The sequence below is a fragment of the Dendrobates tinctorius genome, unplaced genomic scaffold (genome assembly GCF_039654945.1).
Source record: "Dendrobates tinctorius isolate UK_male_01 unplaced genomic scaffold, ASM3965494v1 ptg000028l, whole genome shotgun sequence".
Taxonomy (NCBI): Eukaryota; Metazoa; Chordata; class Amphibia; order Anura; family Dendrobatidae; genus Dendrobates; species Dendrobates tinctorius.
The window spans coordinates 11,716,886-11,734,132 of NW_027361696.1; the positions used below are offsets into that span (position 1 = coordinate 11,716,886).

The following is a 17,247-nucleotide window of genomic DNA, read 5'->3' on the forward strand; positions in this document are numbered from 1 at the left end:
TGGTCACTGCACTACATATTTGCAGGACCACCCGAGTGGCAACGCCCCAGTAGAGGGGAAGTATAACTTGTTTTATCAAACCTTGTGTCTCCTAGAAATGGAGGTGATAGAGCTGAGTGTGTGCTGGTCTCTGAACTTCTGAACCGCCTGGCAGATCTCTCAGATGCCCGCACTGTATCATCCCTGTATTCATACCCAGTTTATACAGTGCAGACATGTGCACTCATCTGTATTCTTACACTACTGACATGTTGGAGCCCCTCGGAGTTCCTACCATGTGTGATACGTCTTCCTCCTCTCGCTGCAGTTTCACCTTCACCTCGCTCCTGCTCCACTGAAGAGTTCACCTGTAATAATGGCGAGTGCATTCCGCTAGAATTCCAGTGTGATCAGCGCCATGACTGCCGTGACATGTCAGACGAGAAGGATTGTGGTGAGTGAAGCTAATGGGTCCACAAAGTTGAGGTCCAAGGTCTAATCCGGAGCCTGGACAGATCCATAAAGCCGAGGTCCGATGTCTTATCCGGTGCCCGGACAGATCCATAAAGCCAAGGTCCCAGGTCTTATCCGGTGCCCGGACAGATCCATAAAGCTGAGGTCCAAGGTCTTATCCGGTGCCCGGACAGATCCATTAAGCCAAGATCTTATCCAGAGACTGGACAGATTCATAAAGCCGAGATCATATCTGGAGCCTGGATAGATCCATAAAGCCTAGCTCTTATCCGGAGCCTGGATAGATCCATAAAGCCTAGCTCTTATCCGGAGCCTGGACAGATCCATAAAACCAAGGTCTTTTCTGGAACCTGGACAAATCCATAAAGCCAATGTCCGAGGTCTTATCCGGTGACCAGACAGATCCATAAAACTGAGATCCAAGGTCTTATCCGGAGCCCGGACAGTTCCATAAAGCCAAGGTCTTATCTGGAGCCTGTACAGATCCATAAAGCCGAGGTCCAGGGTGTTATCTGCTGCCTGGAAAGATCCATAAATACGAAGTCCAGGATAATATCCGATGTTAGGACAGATCCATACAGTAAAGCCGATGTCCGAGGTCTTATCCAGTGCCTGGACAGATCCATAAAGCCAATGTCCGGGGTGGTATCCGGTGCCCGGACAGATCCATAAAGCCGAGGGCTCGGGTATTATCCGTTGACCAGACAGATCCATAGAGCCGAGGTCCCAGGTCTTATCTGGTGACCGGACAGATCCTTAGTACGGAGGTTCCAGGTCTTATCCGGTGCCCGGAAAGATTCCTAGCATGGAGGTTCCAGGTCTTATCCGGTGACCTGACAGATCCATAGAACAGAGGTTCCAGGTCTTATCCGGTACCTGGACAGATCCATAAAACCAAGGTACCAGGTCTTATCCGGTGCCTGGACAGATCCATAGAACAGATGTTCCAGATCTTATCTGGTACCCGGACAGATCCATAAAGCCGAGATCTTATCCGGAGCCTGGACAGATCCATAAAGCTGAGATCTTATTCGATGGTGCCCGGACAGATCCATAAAGCCAAGGTCCCAGGTCTTATCTGGTGCCCAGACAGACCCATAAATCTGAGGACCAGGAACTTATCCTGTGTTGGGACAGATCCATAAAACCGAGGTCCCAGGTCTTATCCGGTGACCGAACAGATCCATAGAACGGAGGGACCAGGTCTTATATGGTGCCAGGTCAGATCCATAAAGCAGAGTTCTATGTCTTATCCGGTGACTGACTATAGAGATCCGTAAAGTTGAGGTTCTGGATCTTATGCGGTGCTGCATATGGATGGAGATCTGGAAATATTCCTTTTTGATGGCCTCCCGCACATTTAGAGTGGAGCTCCTTTCTCTACTGCATCATCTTTACTGGAGACCTGTGCAGCCTCTCATGTCCTCATGTCACCCTTTCAGCTTTACTTTGATCTGATGCCCCCAACTTCTTCCTGGCATCTGAGAGATCACATTTTTTTCTCCAGTAACTGCAGAGTCAGACGTCATTGGTCCATCTGTTACTGCAAGACCTGTAACAACACGGCGCCCGGCCACCACCCCGTCTCCACCCATTTATACCAGACCGCAACTGATTGCCACTACGCCAATCAAGCAGTTTACAGCCAAGCCACCAATAGATGGTCCCCGCCAATGCCGGAGAGAAGAGGCGCGGTGCCCGAATGGACAGTGTATCCCTAGGGACTATCTGTGTGACGGAGAACGTGACTGTAAGGATGGTAGCGATGAACTCAACTGCGGTGAGTATGGAAAAATGTCCATGAAACATTGAATATTACACATGTGACAGTACAGGACCGCTCCTGATCTGGGGGTGCAGTATAAGGGAGGACAGTACACCCCAACACTAGACGTGTGACAGTACAGGACTGTTCCTGAGGTAGGGGTGCAGTATGAGTGAGAACACTACATTTGTGACTGTACAGGACTGCTCCTGATCTTGGGGTGCAGTATGAGTGAGAACACTACATGTGTGACTGTACAGGACAGCTCCTGATCTGGAGGAAGAATTATGAGGGAGGACACTACACATGTGACTATACAGGACCACTCCTGATCTGGGTGGTGCAGTATGAGGGAGAACACTACATGTGTGACTGTACAGGACCGCTCCTGATATGGGGGTGCAGTATGAGGGAAAACACTAGACTTGTGACTGTACAGGACCGCTCCTGATCTGGGGATGCTGTATGAGGGAGGACACTACACGTGTGACTGTACAGGACCGCTCCTGATCTGGGGTGCATTATGAGAGAGGACACTATACACAGTGTTCTGATTTTGGGGTTCTTATGATAGTGGCTTTCCACTCTTTCTTCTATGCAGGAACCCCCTCTCCCTGTGAGCCCAATGAATTTAAGTGTAGAAATGGCCGCTGCGCTTTGAAGCTTTGGCGCTGTGATGGTGATGATGACTGTGGAGATGGCTCGGATGAAATACACTGCCGTGAGTAGATCAGCATTGTAGGGCGCTGTCCTGCCAGTGGTCCCGTCTTGGCCGGCCGCTATCGGAGCACATTGCATTCAGCTTCCATGTTTGGTCAGACCTGCAATCGCCCCGTACTCATCTATACACATCCTGAACTGTCCTATACGTCTTGTGCAGCCACCAAAGGCCCAAGTGACATGTGCGGCCCCGATCAGTTCGTGTGCGTCCAATCCCGGACCTGTATCCCAGCCAGTTACCAGTGTGACGAGGAAGCCGACTGCCCCGACCGCTCTGATGAGATCGGCTGCAGTAAGTGTGCCCTCGGCCCTCGTGTGCTGTCTGTGGACACAGGGCTCGTTCGTCTGGTCTGTGGCTCTCTAGTCCAGGCATAGTTACCAGTAATCTGCTTCTTCTCAGGTCCTCCGCAGGTGATTACACCCCCTGAGGAGAGCGTCATGGCTTCCAGGGGAGATACCGTACGCTTTACTTGTGTGGCAATTGGCATCCCGACCCCAATCATTACCTGGAGATTAAACTGGGGCCACATCCCCACTAGCAGCAGGTACTACTCTCCCGTTTAACATGGGCATTACTGATGAATTGAGGCTAGGGTGATAATCTGCGATCATTTTGTTACCATAGAGTGTCCATGAGCAGCGAGAATGGACACGGCACACTCATCATACGAGATGTGAAGGAAGCGGACCAGGGCGCTTACACATGCGAAGCCATCAACGCCAAAGGCATGGTGTTTGGGATTCCTGACGGCGTCCTCTCCTTGAAGACAGGTGATGTCGGAGTCTCCGCAAAGTCAGAGGGCCGGTGCTCTCCAGCAGGACAACTCCTTCATTCCATATCTTTTATCCCCAGGTCTCTGCTCTGAAGGCTTGTTCCATGTGGATGGCACATCTCGGTGCATTCCTTGCTTTTGCTTTGGTGTTGCCAGGGTTTGTCATCAAACAGGTCGTTACAGAAACCAGATCAGACTCCGATTTGATGTTCAAGATGACTTTAAAGGTGACTACCCATGTTTTCTGACCCCTGCTTTTCAGCTACGGTAATGTCAGCCCACTGAGATTTGGCGCCGCTCATAGTCATGTGCCTGACATTGGATTTGATGCCACTCATAGTGGTTTGCCTGACGTTGGATTTGATGCCATTCATAGTTATGTGCCTGACATTGGATTTGATGCCGCTCGCACTCGTGTGCCTGACGTTGGATGTGATGCCACTCGTAGTCGTGTGCCTAACATTGGATTTGATGCCACTCGTACTTGTGTGCCTGACATTGGATTTGATGCCGCTCGTAGTTGTGTGCCTGACGTTTTATTTTTGTAGTCGTGTGCCTGATGTTGGATTTGACCCTGCTCGTAGTCGTTTGGCTGATTTTGGATTTGACGCCGCTCGTAGTCATGTGATTGATGTTGGGTTTGATGCCGCTGGTAGTCGTGTGCCTGACATTGGATTTGATGACACTCGTAGTCGTGTGCCTGACATTGGATTTGATGTCACTCGGAGTTGTGTGCCTAATGTTGGATTTGACCCTGCTAGTAGTTGTGTGCCTGATGTTGGATTTGATGCCGCTCGTAGTCGTGTGCCTGACGTTGGATTTGATGCCGCTCGTAGTCGTGTGCCTGACATTGGATTTGATGCTGCTCGTAGTCGTGTGCCTGATGTTGGATTTGATGCCGCTCATAGTCGTGTGCCTGATGTTGGATTTGATGCCGCTCGTTGTCGTGTGCCTGATGTTGGATTTGATGCCGCTCGTAGTCGTGTGCCTAATGTTGGATTTGATGCCGCTCGTAGTTGTGTGCCTGACAATGGATTTGATGCCGCGCGTAGTCGTGTGCCTAATGTTGGATTTGATGCCGCTCGTAGTCGTGTGCCTGACAATGGATTTGATGCCGCTCGTAGTCGTGTGCCTGATGTTGGATTTGACCCTGCTCGTAGTTGTGTGCCTGACATTGGATTTGATGTCGCTCGTAGTCGTTTGCCTGACAATGGATTTGATGCCGCTCATAGTCGTGTGCCTACTGTTGGGTTTGATGCCGCTCGTAGTCGTGTGCCTGACATTGGATTTGATGTCGCTTGTAGTCGTGTGCCTGACATTGGATTTGATGCCACTCGTAGTTGTGTGCTTGACATTCGATTTGATGTCGCTCGTAATCGCGTGCCTGGCATTGGATTTGATGTCGCTCGTAGTCGTGTGCCTGATGTTGCATTTGACCCTGCTCGTAGTCGTGTGCCTGATGTTGCATTTGACCCTGCTCGTAGTCGTGTGCCTGACGTTGGATTTGATGTCGCTCGTAGTCGTGTGCCTGCCATTGGATTTGATGCCGCTCGTAGTTGTGTGCCTGATGTTGGATTTGATGCCGCTCGTAGTCATGTGCCTGACATTGGATTTGATGCCGCTCCTAGTCGTGTGCCTGACATTGGATTTGATGCCACTCATAGTGGTTTGCCTGACGTTGGATTTAATGCCACTCGTACTTGCGTGCCTGACATTGGATTTGATGCCACTCGTAGTCGTGTGCCTAACATTGGATTATGCCACTCGTACTTGCGTGCCTGACATTGGATTTGATGCCACTCGTAGTTGTGTGCCTGACGTTTTATTTTTGTAGTCGTGTGCCTGATTTTGGATTTGACCCTGCTCGTAGTCGTTTGCCTGATTTTGGATTTGATGCCGCTCGTAGTCGTGTGCCTGATGTTGGATTTGATGCCGCTCGTAGTCGTGTGCCTGATGTTGGATTTTATGCCGCTCCTAGTCATGTGCCTGACATTAGATTTGATGCTGCTCGTAGTCGTGAGCCTGACGCCGCTCATAGTTGTGTGCCTGATGTTGGATTTGATGCCGCTCGTAGACATGTGCCTGATGTTGGATTTTATGCCGCTCCTAGTCGTGTGCCTGACATTGGATTTGATGCTGCTCGTAGTCGTCAGCCTGACGCCGCTCGTGGTCGTGTGCCTGACATTGGATTTGAATCAGCTTGTAGTCGTGTGCATGACATTGGATTTGATGCCGCTCATAGTCGTGTGCATGACATTGGATTTGATGCCGCTCATAGTCGTGTGCTTGACATTGGATTTGATGCCGCTCGTAGTCGTGTGCCTAACATTGGATTTGATGTTGCTCGTAGTTGTGTGCCTAATGTTGGATTTGACCCTGCTCGTAGTTGTGTGCCTGATGTTGGATTTGATGCCGCTCGTAGTCGTGTGCCTGACGTTGGATTTGATGCCGCTCGTAGTCGTGTGCCTGACATTGGATTGGATGCTGCTCGTAGCCGTGTGCCTCATGTTGGATTTGATGCCGCTCGTAGTCGTGTGCCTGACAATGGATTTGATGCCGCTCGTAGTCGTGTGCCTGATGTTGGATTTGATGCCGCTCTTAGTCGTGTGCCTGACATTGGATTTGATGCCGCTCATAGTCGTGTGCCTGATGTTGGATTTGATGCCGCTCGTAGTCGTGTGCCTGACATTGGATTTGATGCCGCTCGTAGTCGTGTGCCTGACAATGGATTTGATGCCACTCGTAGTCGTGTGCCTGATGTTGGATTTGATGCCGCTCGTAGTCGTGTGCCGGACATTGGATTTGATGCCGCTCGTAGTCGTGTGCCTGATGTTGGATTTGATGCTGCTCGTAGTCGTGTGCCTAATGTTGGATTTGATGCCGCTCGTAGTCGTGTGCCTGACAATGGATTTGATGTCGCTTGTAGTCCTGTGCCTGATGTTGGATTTGACCCTGCTCGTAGTCGTGTGCCTGACATTGGATTTGCTGTCGCTCGTAGTCGTTTGCCTGACAATTGATTTGATGCCCCTCGTAGTCGTGTGCCTACTGTTGGATTTGATGCCGCTCGTAGTCGTGTGCCTGACATTGGATTTGATGTCGCTTGTGGTCGTGTGCCTGACATTGGATTTGATGTCGATTGTGGTCGTGTGCCTGACATTGGATTTGATGCCACTCATAGTTGTGTGCTTGACATTCGATTTGATGTTACTCGTAATCGCGTGCCTGGAATTGGATTTGATGTCGCTCGTAGTCGTGTGCGTGACATTGGATTTGATGCCTCTCGTAGTCGTGTGCCTGATGTTGCATTTGACCCTGCTCGTAGTCGTGTGCCTGACGTTGGATTTGATGCCGCTCGTATTTGTGTGCCTGATGTTGGATTTGATGCCGCTCGTAGTCGTGTGCCTGACGTTGGATTTGATGCCGCTCGTAGTCGTGTGCCTGACATTGGATTTGATGCTGCACGTAGTCGTGTGCCTGACGTTGGATTTGATGCCACTCATAGTTATGTGCCTGACATTGGATTTGATGCTGCTCATAGTCGTGTGCCTAACATTGGATTATGCCACTCGTACTTGTGTGCCTGACATTGGATTTGATGCCACTCATAGTCGTGTGCCTAACATTGGATTATGCCACTCGTACTTGTGTGCCTGACATTGGATTTGATGCCACTCGTTGTTGTGTGCCTGATGTTTTATTTTTGTAGTCGTGTGCCTGATTTTGGATTTGACCCTGCTCGTAGTCGTTTGCCTGATTTTGGATTTGATGCCGCTCGTAGTCGTGTGCCTGATGTTGGATTTTATGCCGCTCCTAGTCGTGTGCCTGACATTAGATTTGATGCTGCTCGTAGTCGTGAGCCTGACGCCGCTCGTAGTCGTGTGCTTGATGTTGGATTTGATGCCGCTCGTAGTCGTGTGCCTGACGTTGGATTTAATGCCGCTCGTAGTCATGTGCTTGATGTTGGATTTTATGCCGCTCCTAGTCGTGTGCCTGACATTGGATTTGATGCTCTTCGTAGTCGTGAGCCTGACACCGCTCGTAGTCGTGTGCCTAACATTGGATTTGATGTCGCTCGGAGTTGTGTGCCTAATGTTGGATTTGACCCTGCTAGTAGTTGTGTGCCTGATGTTGGATTTGATGCCGCTCGTAGTCGTGTGCCTGATGTTGGATTTGATGCCGCTCGTAGTCGTGTGCCTTACTTTGGATTTGATGCTGCTCGTAGTCGAGTGCCTGATGTTGGATTTGATGCCACTCAGTGGTTTGCCTGACGTTGGATTTGATGCCACTCATAGTTATGTGCCTGACATTGGATTTGATGCTGCTCATAGTCATGTACCTGACATTCGATGTGATGTCGCTCGTACTCGTGTGCCTGACATTGGATTTGATGCCACTCGTAGTCGTGTGCCTAACATTGGATTATGTCACTCATACTTGCATGCCTGACATTGGATTTGATGCCACTCGTAGTTGTGTGCCTGACGTTTTATTTTTGTAGTCGTGTGCCTGATTTTGGATTTGACCCTGCTCGTAGTCGTTTGCCTGATTTTGGATTTGATGCCGCTCGTAGTCGTGTGCCTGATGTTGGATTTGATGCCGCTCGTAGTCGTTTGCCTGATGTTGGATTTTATGCTGCTCCTAGTCATGTGCCTGACATTAGATTTGATGCTGCTCGTAGTCGTGAGCCTGACGCCGCTCATAGTTGTGTTCCTGATGTTGGATTTGATGCCGCTCGTAGACATGTGCCTGATGTTGGATTTTATGCCTCTCCTAGCCGTGTGCCTGACATTGGATTTGATGCTGCTCGTAGTCGTCAGCCTGACGCCGCTCGTGGTCGTGTGCCTGACATTGGATTTGAATCAGCTTGTAGTCGTGTGCATGACATTGGATTTGATGCCGCTCATAATCGTGTGCTTGACATTGGATTTGATGCCGCTCGTAGTCGTGTGCCTAACATTGGATTTGATGTTGCTCGTAGTTGTGTGCCTAATGTTGGATTTGACCCTGCTCGTAGTTGTGTGCCTGATGTTGGATTTGATGCCGCTCGTAGTCGTGTGCCTGACGTTGGATTTGATGCCGCTCGTAGTCGTGTGCCTGACATTGGATTGGATGCTGCTCGTAGCCGTGTGCCTGATGTTGGATTTGATGCCGCTCGTAGTCGTGTGCCTGACGATGGATTTGATGCCGCTCGTAGTCGTGTGCCTGATGTTGGATTTGATGCCGCTCTTAGTTGTGTGCCTGACATTGAATTTGATGCCGCTCGTAGTCATGTGCCTGACATTGGATTTGATGCCGCTCGTAGTCGTGTGCCTGATGTTGGATTTGATGCCGCTCATAGTCGTGTGTCTGACATTGGATTTGATGCCGCTCGTAGTCGTGTGCCTGACAATGGATTTGATGCCGCTCGTAGTCGTGTGCCTGATGTTGGATTTGATGCCGCTCGGACATTGGATTTGATGCCGCTCGTAGTCGTGTGCCTGATGTTGGATTTGATGCTGCTCGTAGTCGTGTGCCTAATGTTGGATTTGATGCCGCTCGTAGTCGTGTGCCTGACAATGGATTTGATGTCGCTTGTAGTGCTGTGCCTGATGTTGGATTTGACCCTGCTCGTAGTCGTGTGCCTGACATTGGATTTGCTGTCGCTCGTAGTCATTTGCCTGACATTGGATTTGATGCCGCTCGTAGTCGTGTGCCTGACATTGGATTTGATGTCGCTTGTGGTCGTGTGCCTGACATTGGATTTGATGTCGCTTGTGGTCGTGTGCCTGACATTGGATTTGATGCCACTCGTAGTTGTGTGCTTGACATTCGATTTGATGTCGCTCATAATCACGTGCCTGGCATTGGATTTGATGTCGCTCGTAGTCGTGTGCGTGACATTGGATTTGATGCCTCTCGTAGTCGTGTGCCTGATGTTGCATTTGACCCTGCTCGTAGTCGTGTGCCTGACGTTGGATTTGATGCCGCTCGTATTTGTGTGCCTGATGTTGGATTTGATGCCGCTCGTAGTCGTGTGCCTGACGTTGGATTTGATGCCGCTCGTAGTCGTGTGTCTGACGTTGGATTTGATGCTGCTCCTTGTCGTGTACCTGACATTGGATTTGATGCCACTCATAGTGGTTTGCCTGACGTTGGATTTGATGCCACTCATAGTTATGTGCCTGACATTGGATTTGATGCTGCTCATAGTCATGTGCCTGACATTCGATTTGATGTCGCTCGTACTCGTGTGCCTGACATTGGATTTGATGCCACTCATAGTCGTGTGCCTAACATTGGATTTGATGCCACTCGTAGTTGTGTGCCTGACGTTTTATTTTTGTAGTCGTGTGCCTGATTTTGGACTTGACCCTGCTCGTAGTCGTTTGCCTGATTTTGGATTTGATGCCGCTTGTAGTCGTGTGCCTGATGTTGGATTTGCTGCCGCTCGTAGTCGTGTGCCTGATGTTGGATTTTATGCTGCTCCTAGTCATGTGCCTGACATTAGATTTGATGCCTCTCGTAGTCGTGTGCCTGATGTTGCATTTGACCCTGCTCGTAGTCGTGTGCCTGACGTTGGATTTGATGCCGCTCGTATTTGTGTGCCTGATGTTGGATTTGATGCCGCTCGTAGTCGTGTGCCTGACGTTGGATTTGATGCCGCTCGTAGTCGTGTGTCTGACGTTGGATTTGATGCTGCTCCTTGTCGTGTACCTGACATTGGATTTGATGCCACTCATAGTGGTTTGCCTGACGTTGGATTTGATGCCACTCATAGTTATGTGCCTGACATTGGATTTGATGCTGCTCATAGTCATGTACCTGACATTCGATGTGATGTCGCTCGTACTCGTGTGCCTGACATTGGATTTGATGCCACTCGTAGTCGTGTGCCTAACATTGGATTATGTCACTCGTACTTGCATGCCTGACATTGGATTTGATGCCACTCGTAGTTGTGTGCCTGACGTTTTATTTTTGTAGTCGTGTGCCTGATTTTGGATTTGACCCTGCTCGTAGTCGTTTGCCTGATTTTGGATTTGATGCCGCTCGTAGTCGTGTGCCTGATGTTGGATTTGATGCCGCTCGTAGTCGTTTGCCTGATGTTGGATTTTATGCTGCTCCTAGTCATGTGCCTGACATTAGATTTGATGCTGCTCGTAGTCGTGAGCCTGACGCCGCTCATAGTTGTGTTCCTGATGTTGGATTTGATGCCGCTCGTAGACATGTGCCTGATGTTGGATTTTATGCCTCTCCTAGCCGTGTGCCTGACATTGGATTTGATGCTGCTCGTAGTCGTCAGCCTGACGCCGCTCGTGGTCGTGTGCCTGACATTGGATTTGAATCAGCTTGTAGTCGTGTGCATGACATTGGATTTGATGCCGCTCATAATCGTGTGCTTGACATTGGATTTGATGCCGCTCGTAGTCGTGTGCCTAACATTGGATTTGATGTTGCTCGTAGTTGTGTGCCTAATGTTGGATTTGACCCTGCTCGTAGTTGTGTGCCTGATGTTGGATTTGATGCCGCTCGTAGTCGTGTGCCTGACGTTGGATTTGATGCCGCTCGTAGTCGTGTGCCTGACATTGGATTGGATGCTGCTCGTAGCCGTGTGCCTGATGTTGGATTTGATGCCGCTCGTAGTCGTGTGCCTGACGATGGATTTGATGCCGCTCGTAGTCGTGTGCCTGATGTTGGATTTGATGCCGCTCTTAGTTGTGTGCCTGACATTGAATTTGATGCCGCTCGTAGTCATGTGCCTGACATTGGATTTGATGCCGCTCGTAGTCGTGTGCCTGATGTTGGATTTGATGCCGCTCATAGTCGTGTGTCTGACATTGGATTTGATGCCGCTCGTAGTCGTGTGCCTGACAATGGATTTGATGCCGCTCGTAGTCGTGTGCCTGATGTTGGATTTGATGCCGCTCGGACATTGGATTTGATGCCGCTCGTAGTCGTGTGCCTGATGTTGGATTTGATGCTGCTCGTAGTCGTGTGCCTAATGTTGGATTTGATGCCGCTCGTAGTCGTGTGCCTGACAATGGATTTGATGTCGCTTGTAGTGCTGTGCCTGATGTTGGATTTGACCCTGCTCGTAGTCGTGTGCCTGACATTGGATTTGCTGTCGCTCGTAGTCATTTGCCTGACATTGGATTTGATGCCGCTCGTAGTCGTGTGCCTGACATTGGATTTGATGTCGCTTGTGGTCGTGTGCCTGACATTGGATTTGATGTCGCTTGTGGTCGTGTGCCTGACATTGGATTTGATGCCACTCGTAGTTGTGTGCTTGACATTCGATTTGATGTCGCTCATAATCACGTGCCTGGCATTGGATTTGATGTCGCTCGTAGTCGTGTGCGTGACATTGGATTTGATGCCTCTCGTAGTCGTGTGCCTGATGTTGCATTTGACCCTGCTCGTAGTCGTGTGCCTGACGTTGGATTTGATGCCGCTCGTATTTGTGTGCCTGATGTTGGATTTGATGCCGCTCGTAGTCGTGTGCCTGACGTTGGATTTGATGCCGCTCGTAGTCGTGTGTCTGACGTTGGATTTGATGCTGCTCCTTGTCGTGTACCTGACATTGGATTTGATGCCACTCATAGTGGTTTGCCTGACGTTGGATTTGATGCCACTCATAGTTATGTGCCTGACATTGGATTTGATGCTGCTCATAGTCATGTGCCTGACATTCGATTTGATGTCGCTCGTACTCGTGTGCCTGACATTGGATTTGATGCCACTCATAGTCGTGTGCCTAACATTGGATTTGATGCCACTCGTAGTTGTGTGCCTGACGTTTTATTTTTGTAGTCGTGTGCCTGATTTTGGACTTGACCCTGCTCGTAGTCGTTTGCCTGATTTTGGATTTGATGCCGCTTGTAGTCGTGTGCCTGATGTTGGATTTGCTGCCGCTCGTAGTCGTGTGCCTGATGTTGGATTTTATGCTGCTCCTAGTCATGTGCCTGACATTAGATTTGATGCCTCTCGTAGTCGTGTGCCTGATGTTGCATTTGACCCTGCTCGTAGTCGTGTGCCTGACGTTGGATTTGATGCCGCTCGTATTTGTGTGCCTGATGTTGGATTTGATGCCGCTCGTAGTCGTGTGCCTGACGTTGGATTTGATGCCGCTCGTAGTCGTGTGTCTGACGTTGGATTTGATGCTGCTCCTTGTCGTGTACCTGACATTGGATTTGATGCCACTCATAGTGGTTTGCCTGACGTTGGATTTGATGCCACTCATAGTTATGTGCCTGACATTGGATTTGATGCTGCTCATAGTCATGTGCCTGACATTCGATTTGATGTCGCTCGTACTCGTGTGCCTGACATTGGATTTGATGCCACTCATAGTCGTGTGCCTAACATTGGATTTGATGCCACTCGTAGTTGTGTGCCTGACGTTTTATTTTTGTAGTCGTGTGCCTGATTTTGGACTTGACCCTGCTCGTAGTCGTTTGCCTGATTTTGGATTTGATGCCGCTTGTAGTCGTGTGCCTGATGTTGGATTTGCTGCCGCTCGTAGTCGTGTGCCTGATGTTGGATTTTATGCTGCTCCTAGTCATGTGCCTGACATTAGATTTGATGCTGCTCGTAGTCGTGAGCCTGACGCCGCTCATAGTTGTGTTCCTGATGTTGGATTTGATGCCGCTCGTAGACATGTGCCTGATGTTGGATTTTATGCCTCTCCTAGTCGTGTGCCTGACATTGGATTTGATGCTGCTCGTAGTCGTCAGCCTGACGCCGCTCGTGGTCGTGTGCCTGACATTGGATTTGAATCAGCTTGTAGTCGTGTGCATGACATTGGATTTGATGCCGCTCATAGTCGTGTGCTTGACATTGGATTTGATGCCGCTCGTAGTCGTGTGCCTAACATTGGATTTGATGTTGCTCGTAGTTGTGTGCCTAATGTTGGATTTGACCCTGCTCGTAGTTGTGTGCCTGATGTTGAATTTGATGCCGCTCGTAGTCGTGTGCCGGACATTGGATTTGATGCCGCTCGTAGTCGTGTGCCTGATGTTGGATTTGATGCTGCTCGTAGTCGTGTGCCTAATGTTGGATTTGATGCCGCTCGTAGTCGTGTGCCTGACAATGGATTTGATGTCGCTTGTAGTGCTGTGCCTGATGTTGGATTTGACCCTGCTCGTAGTCGTGTGCCTGACATTGGATTTGCTGTCGCTCGTAGTCGTTTGCCTGACATTGGATTTGATGCCGCTCGTAGTCGTGTGCCTACTGTTGGATTTGATGCCGCTCGTAGTCGTGTGCCTGACATTGGATTTGATGTCGCTTGTGGTCGTGTGCCTGACATTGGATTTGATGTCGCTTGTGGTCGTGTGCCTGACATTGGATTTGATGTCGCTTGTGGTCGTGTGCCTGACATTGGATTTGATGTCGCTTGTGGTCGTGTGCCTGACATTGGATTTGATGCCACTCGTAGTTGTGTGCTTGACATTCGATTTGATGTCGCTCGTAATCGCGTGCCTGGCATTGGATTTGATGTCGCTCGTAGTCGTGTGCGTGACATTGGATTTGATGCCTCTCGTAGTCATGTGCCTGATGTTGCATTTGACCCTGCTCGTAGTCATGTGCCTGACGTTGGATTTGATGCCGCTCGTATTTGTGTGCCTGATGTTGGATTTGATGCCGCTCGTAGTCGTGTGCCTGACGTTGGATTTGATGCCGCTCGTAGTCGTGTGTCTGACGTTGGATTTGATGCCGCTCCTTGTCGTGTACCTGACATTGGATTTGATGCCACTCATAGTGGTTTGCCTGACGTTGGATTTGATGCCACTCATAGTTATGTGCCTGACATTGGATTTGATGCTGCTCATAGTCATGTGCCTGACATTCGATTTGATGTCGCTCGTACTCGTGTGCCTGACATTGGATTATGCCACTCGTACTTGTGTGCCTGACATTGGATTTGATGCCACTCGTAGTTGTGTGCCTGATGTTTTATTTTTGTAGTCGTGTGCCTGATTTTGGATTTGACCCTGCTCGTAGTCGTTTGCCTGATTTTGGATTTGATGCCGCTCGTAGTCGTGTGCCTGATGTTGGATTTTATGCCGCTCCTAGTCGTGTGCCTGACATTAGATTTGATGCTGCTCGTAGTCGTGAGCCTGACGCCGCTCGTAGTCGTGTGCTTGATGTTGGATTGATGCCGCTCGTAGTCATGTGCCTGACGTTGGATTTGATGCCGCTCGTAGTCATGAGCCTGATGTTGGATTTTATGCCGCTCCTAGTCATGTGCCTGACATTGGATTTGATGCTGCTCGTAGTCGTGAGCCTGACACCGCTCGTAGTCGTGTGCCTGATGCTGGATTTGATGCCACTCGTAGTCGTGTGCCTGATGTTGGATTTTATGCCGCTCCTAGTCGTGTGCCTGACATTGGATTTGATGCTGCTCGTAGTCGTGAGCCTGACACCGCTCGTAGTCGTGTGCCTGATGCTGGATTTGATGCCACTCGTAGTCGTGTGCCTGATGTTGGATTTTATGCCGCTCCTAGTCGTGTGCCTGACATTGGTTTTGTTGTTGCTCGTATCCGTGTGCCTGATGTTGGATTTGATGTCGCTCAATGTTTTTTCATCTTCTGTAGGGGTGAACGTCTCCTCTCACCAGGGGTTTCCTCCGTTATCCTCCAATCAGCTCCAGATTGACACCGCTGTGGAGGAGTTCCAGCTGGTGGACCTTTCCCGCAGATTCCTGAGTCACGACTCCTTCTGGACGCTGCCGTCACAGTTCTTGGGGAACAAGGTAAGGTCTTCGCATCATGCCCACTGTCCGTGAGCTGGGGAGGGTGTCTTATCGCCTTACCTCTCATTTCAGGTGGACTCGTATGGCGGGTCTCTCAGTTATAAAGTACGTTATGGCCTGACACGAGGTCAGTCAGAGCCTGTGAGGAAGCCGGATGTAGTTCTCCTCGGAAACGGGCAGAAACTTATCTATCGAGTTCTACCATCAACACAGCCGAGCATTGTGAACCAGCGGTCGGTGCAGTTCACAGAGGTGAGCGTCCAGCCTGGCTCAGGCCCTCCTGCTCTTCAGAGGTGCAGACTTCTATCTTGAGAAGCATCGACCATTGTCGCATATCTCCTCTGTGTCCGTTCTTGTGCTGGAGTTGGTCTCTGCCGGTAGCGGGTGAGGGTCTGTGTCAGTGACCCTGGTGTATTTTGTATTACCTCTGATCCGACCCTCCATGTGCACCGCATGGCTGCCTGCACCAACCTGTCGATAACACTACCTGTCAGCCATCGCTTGTCTTCTCTGTTTGCAGGAACACTGGCAGCATGAGTCTGGGGCAGCAGTCACCCGCAAGGATCTTCTAATGACACTACAGAATGTGGAAGCCATAATGATCCAGACGGTCTATGACAACAAAATGGCCAGTGTGGGGCTGGCGGACATAGTCCTGGACACCACCTCTGTGGAGTACACGCAGCTGGGGGTGGCGCTGGGCGTGGAGGAGTGCCGGTCAGTGCAGAGGAATGGTCGCGCATCATTCACTGATGAATGTCACCTGGCGGCTGATTGTTGGTCATATTTTCTAGGTGCCCCACGGGCTATTCTGGCCTGTCATGTGAGGTTTGCTCGCCGCAGTTTGAGCGTATTCCTGGAGGACCCTTCTTGGGCACCTGCTCTGGATGTAACTGTAACGGCCATGCCAGTTCCTGTGACTCAGAGAGCGGCTACTGTATAGTGAGTGCTCACTCTGCCTTTACTTGCGGGGACAGGGGGTGAATGGGGTCTTGGCCACAGGTGGCCCCTGCTGTTCTGTAGCTGGTGTTTTACCAAGGTGGGTTCCCTCAGTGTAGTGGTGCGCACTGGCATTCAGTGGCAGATTCCTTGTTCTGATTTTTTTTTTCCTTCTTGTTCTAAGAATTGCCAGCACAACGCTGAGGGTCCGCAGTGCAATAAGTGTAAGTCAGGCTTTTTTGGAGACCCCACCAGAGGTACAGCAGATGCTTGTCTGCCATGTCCTTGCCCGTTCATGGACCCCCGACGCAGGTGATTGGCTCATTGCATGGTGCAGTTTTTGTGTGGCCCTTTGGCTGGAGCTTTAGGTAATGTCTGGGTAACATCTCTTCAGGTATTCAGACACCTGCTTCCTGGACACTGATGGACAGCCCACCTGTGATAACTGCCTAGAGGGGTACACCGGGCGGCGGTGCGAGAGGTAATGTCCAGTCCTGGAGTCGTCATGTACAGTGGGCACTATACCTGGGATTCTGCAGATCATCTCCAGTCTGTGACCTGATGGGCCCTGACGTCTCTCACCAGGGGACTAGCGGCCGCTCATCTGTTCGGTCATCATTCCTATGAATGGTTGTGTGGTCCGTGACTCTGACACCTAGTGACCCGTAACATGAGGGGATGACAGGTGGCCCTAGAGCCACACTCACCACTGATTGCAGGTTCTTCTCCTTCTAGATGTGCCACCAAGTACGAAGGAGACCCAATGAGGCCTGGCGGACGGTGCGTGAAGTCTACAGGTAAGTACATGTAGTGTGACTGGTGAGGGTTTTTCCGGGGTGTGATGAATGCACTGGGGGTCTCATGTA

The 17,247-nt window shown here is 50.3% G+C and overlaps 1 protein-coding gene across 6 annotated transcripts in view; it reads left to right on the forward strand.

Annotated features, from left to right (window-relative positions):
- The window catches only part of HSPG2 (heparan sulfate proteoglycan 2), a 296,550-nt gene that overhangs the window by 101,902 nt on the left and 177,401 nt on the right, over positions 1–17,247 (forward strand). For all 6 annotated transcript variants that reach the window (XM_073570126.1, XM_073570127.1, XM_073570128.1 and 3 more), the window contains 14 exons: positions 308–433; positions 1,961–2,233; positions 2,820–2,939; positions 3,099–3,230; positions 3,339–3,483; positions 3,564–3,709; positions 3,792–3,938; positions 15,285–15,442; positions 15,515–15,694; positions 15,963–16,159; positions 16,237–16,384; positions 16,566–16,693; positions 16,776–16,862; positions 17,117–17,178. In XM_073570126.1, coding sequence (XP_073426227.1) covers positions 308–433; positions 1,961–2,233; positions 2,820–2,939; positions 3,099–3,230; positions 3,339–3,483; positions 3,564–3,709; positions 3,792–3,938; positions 15,285–15,442; positions 15,515–15,694; positions 15,963–16,159; positions 16,237–16,384; positions 16,566–16,693; positions 16,776–16,862; positions 17,117–17,178 — 2,049 coding nt within the window. The remainder of the gene's footprint in view (positions 1–307; positions 434–1,960; positions 2,234–2,819; positions 2,940–3,098; positions 3,231–3,338; positions 3,484–3,563; positions 3,710–3,791; positions 3,939–15,284; positions 15,443–15,514; positions 15,695–15,962; positions 16,160–16,236; positions 16,385–16,565; positions 16,694–16,775; positions 16,863–17,116; positions 17,179–17,247) is intronic.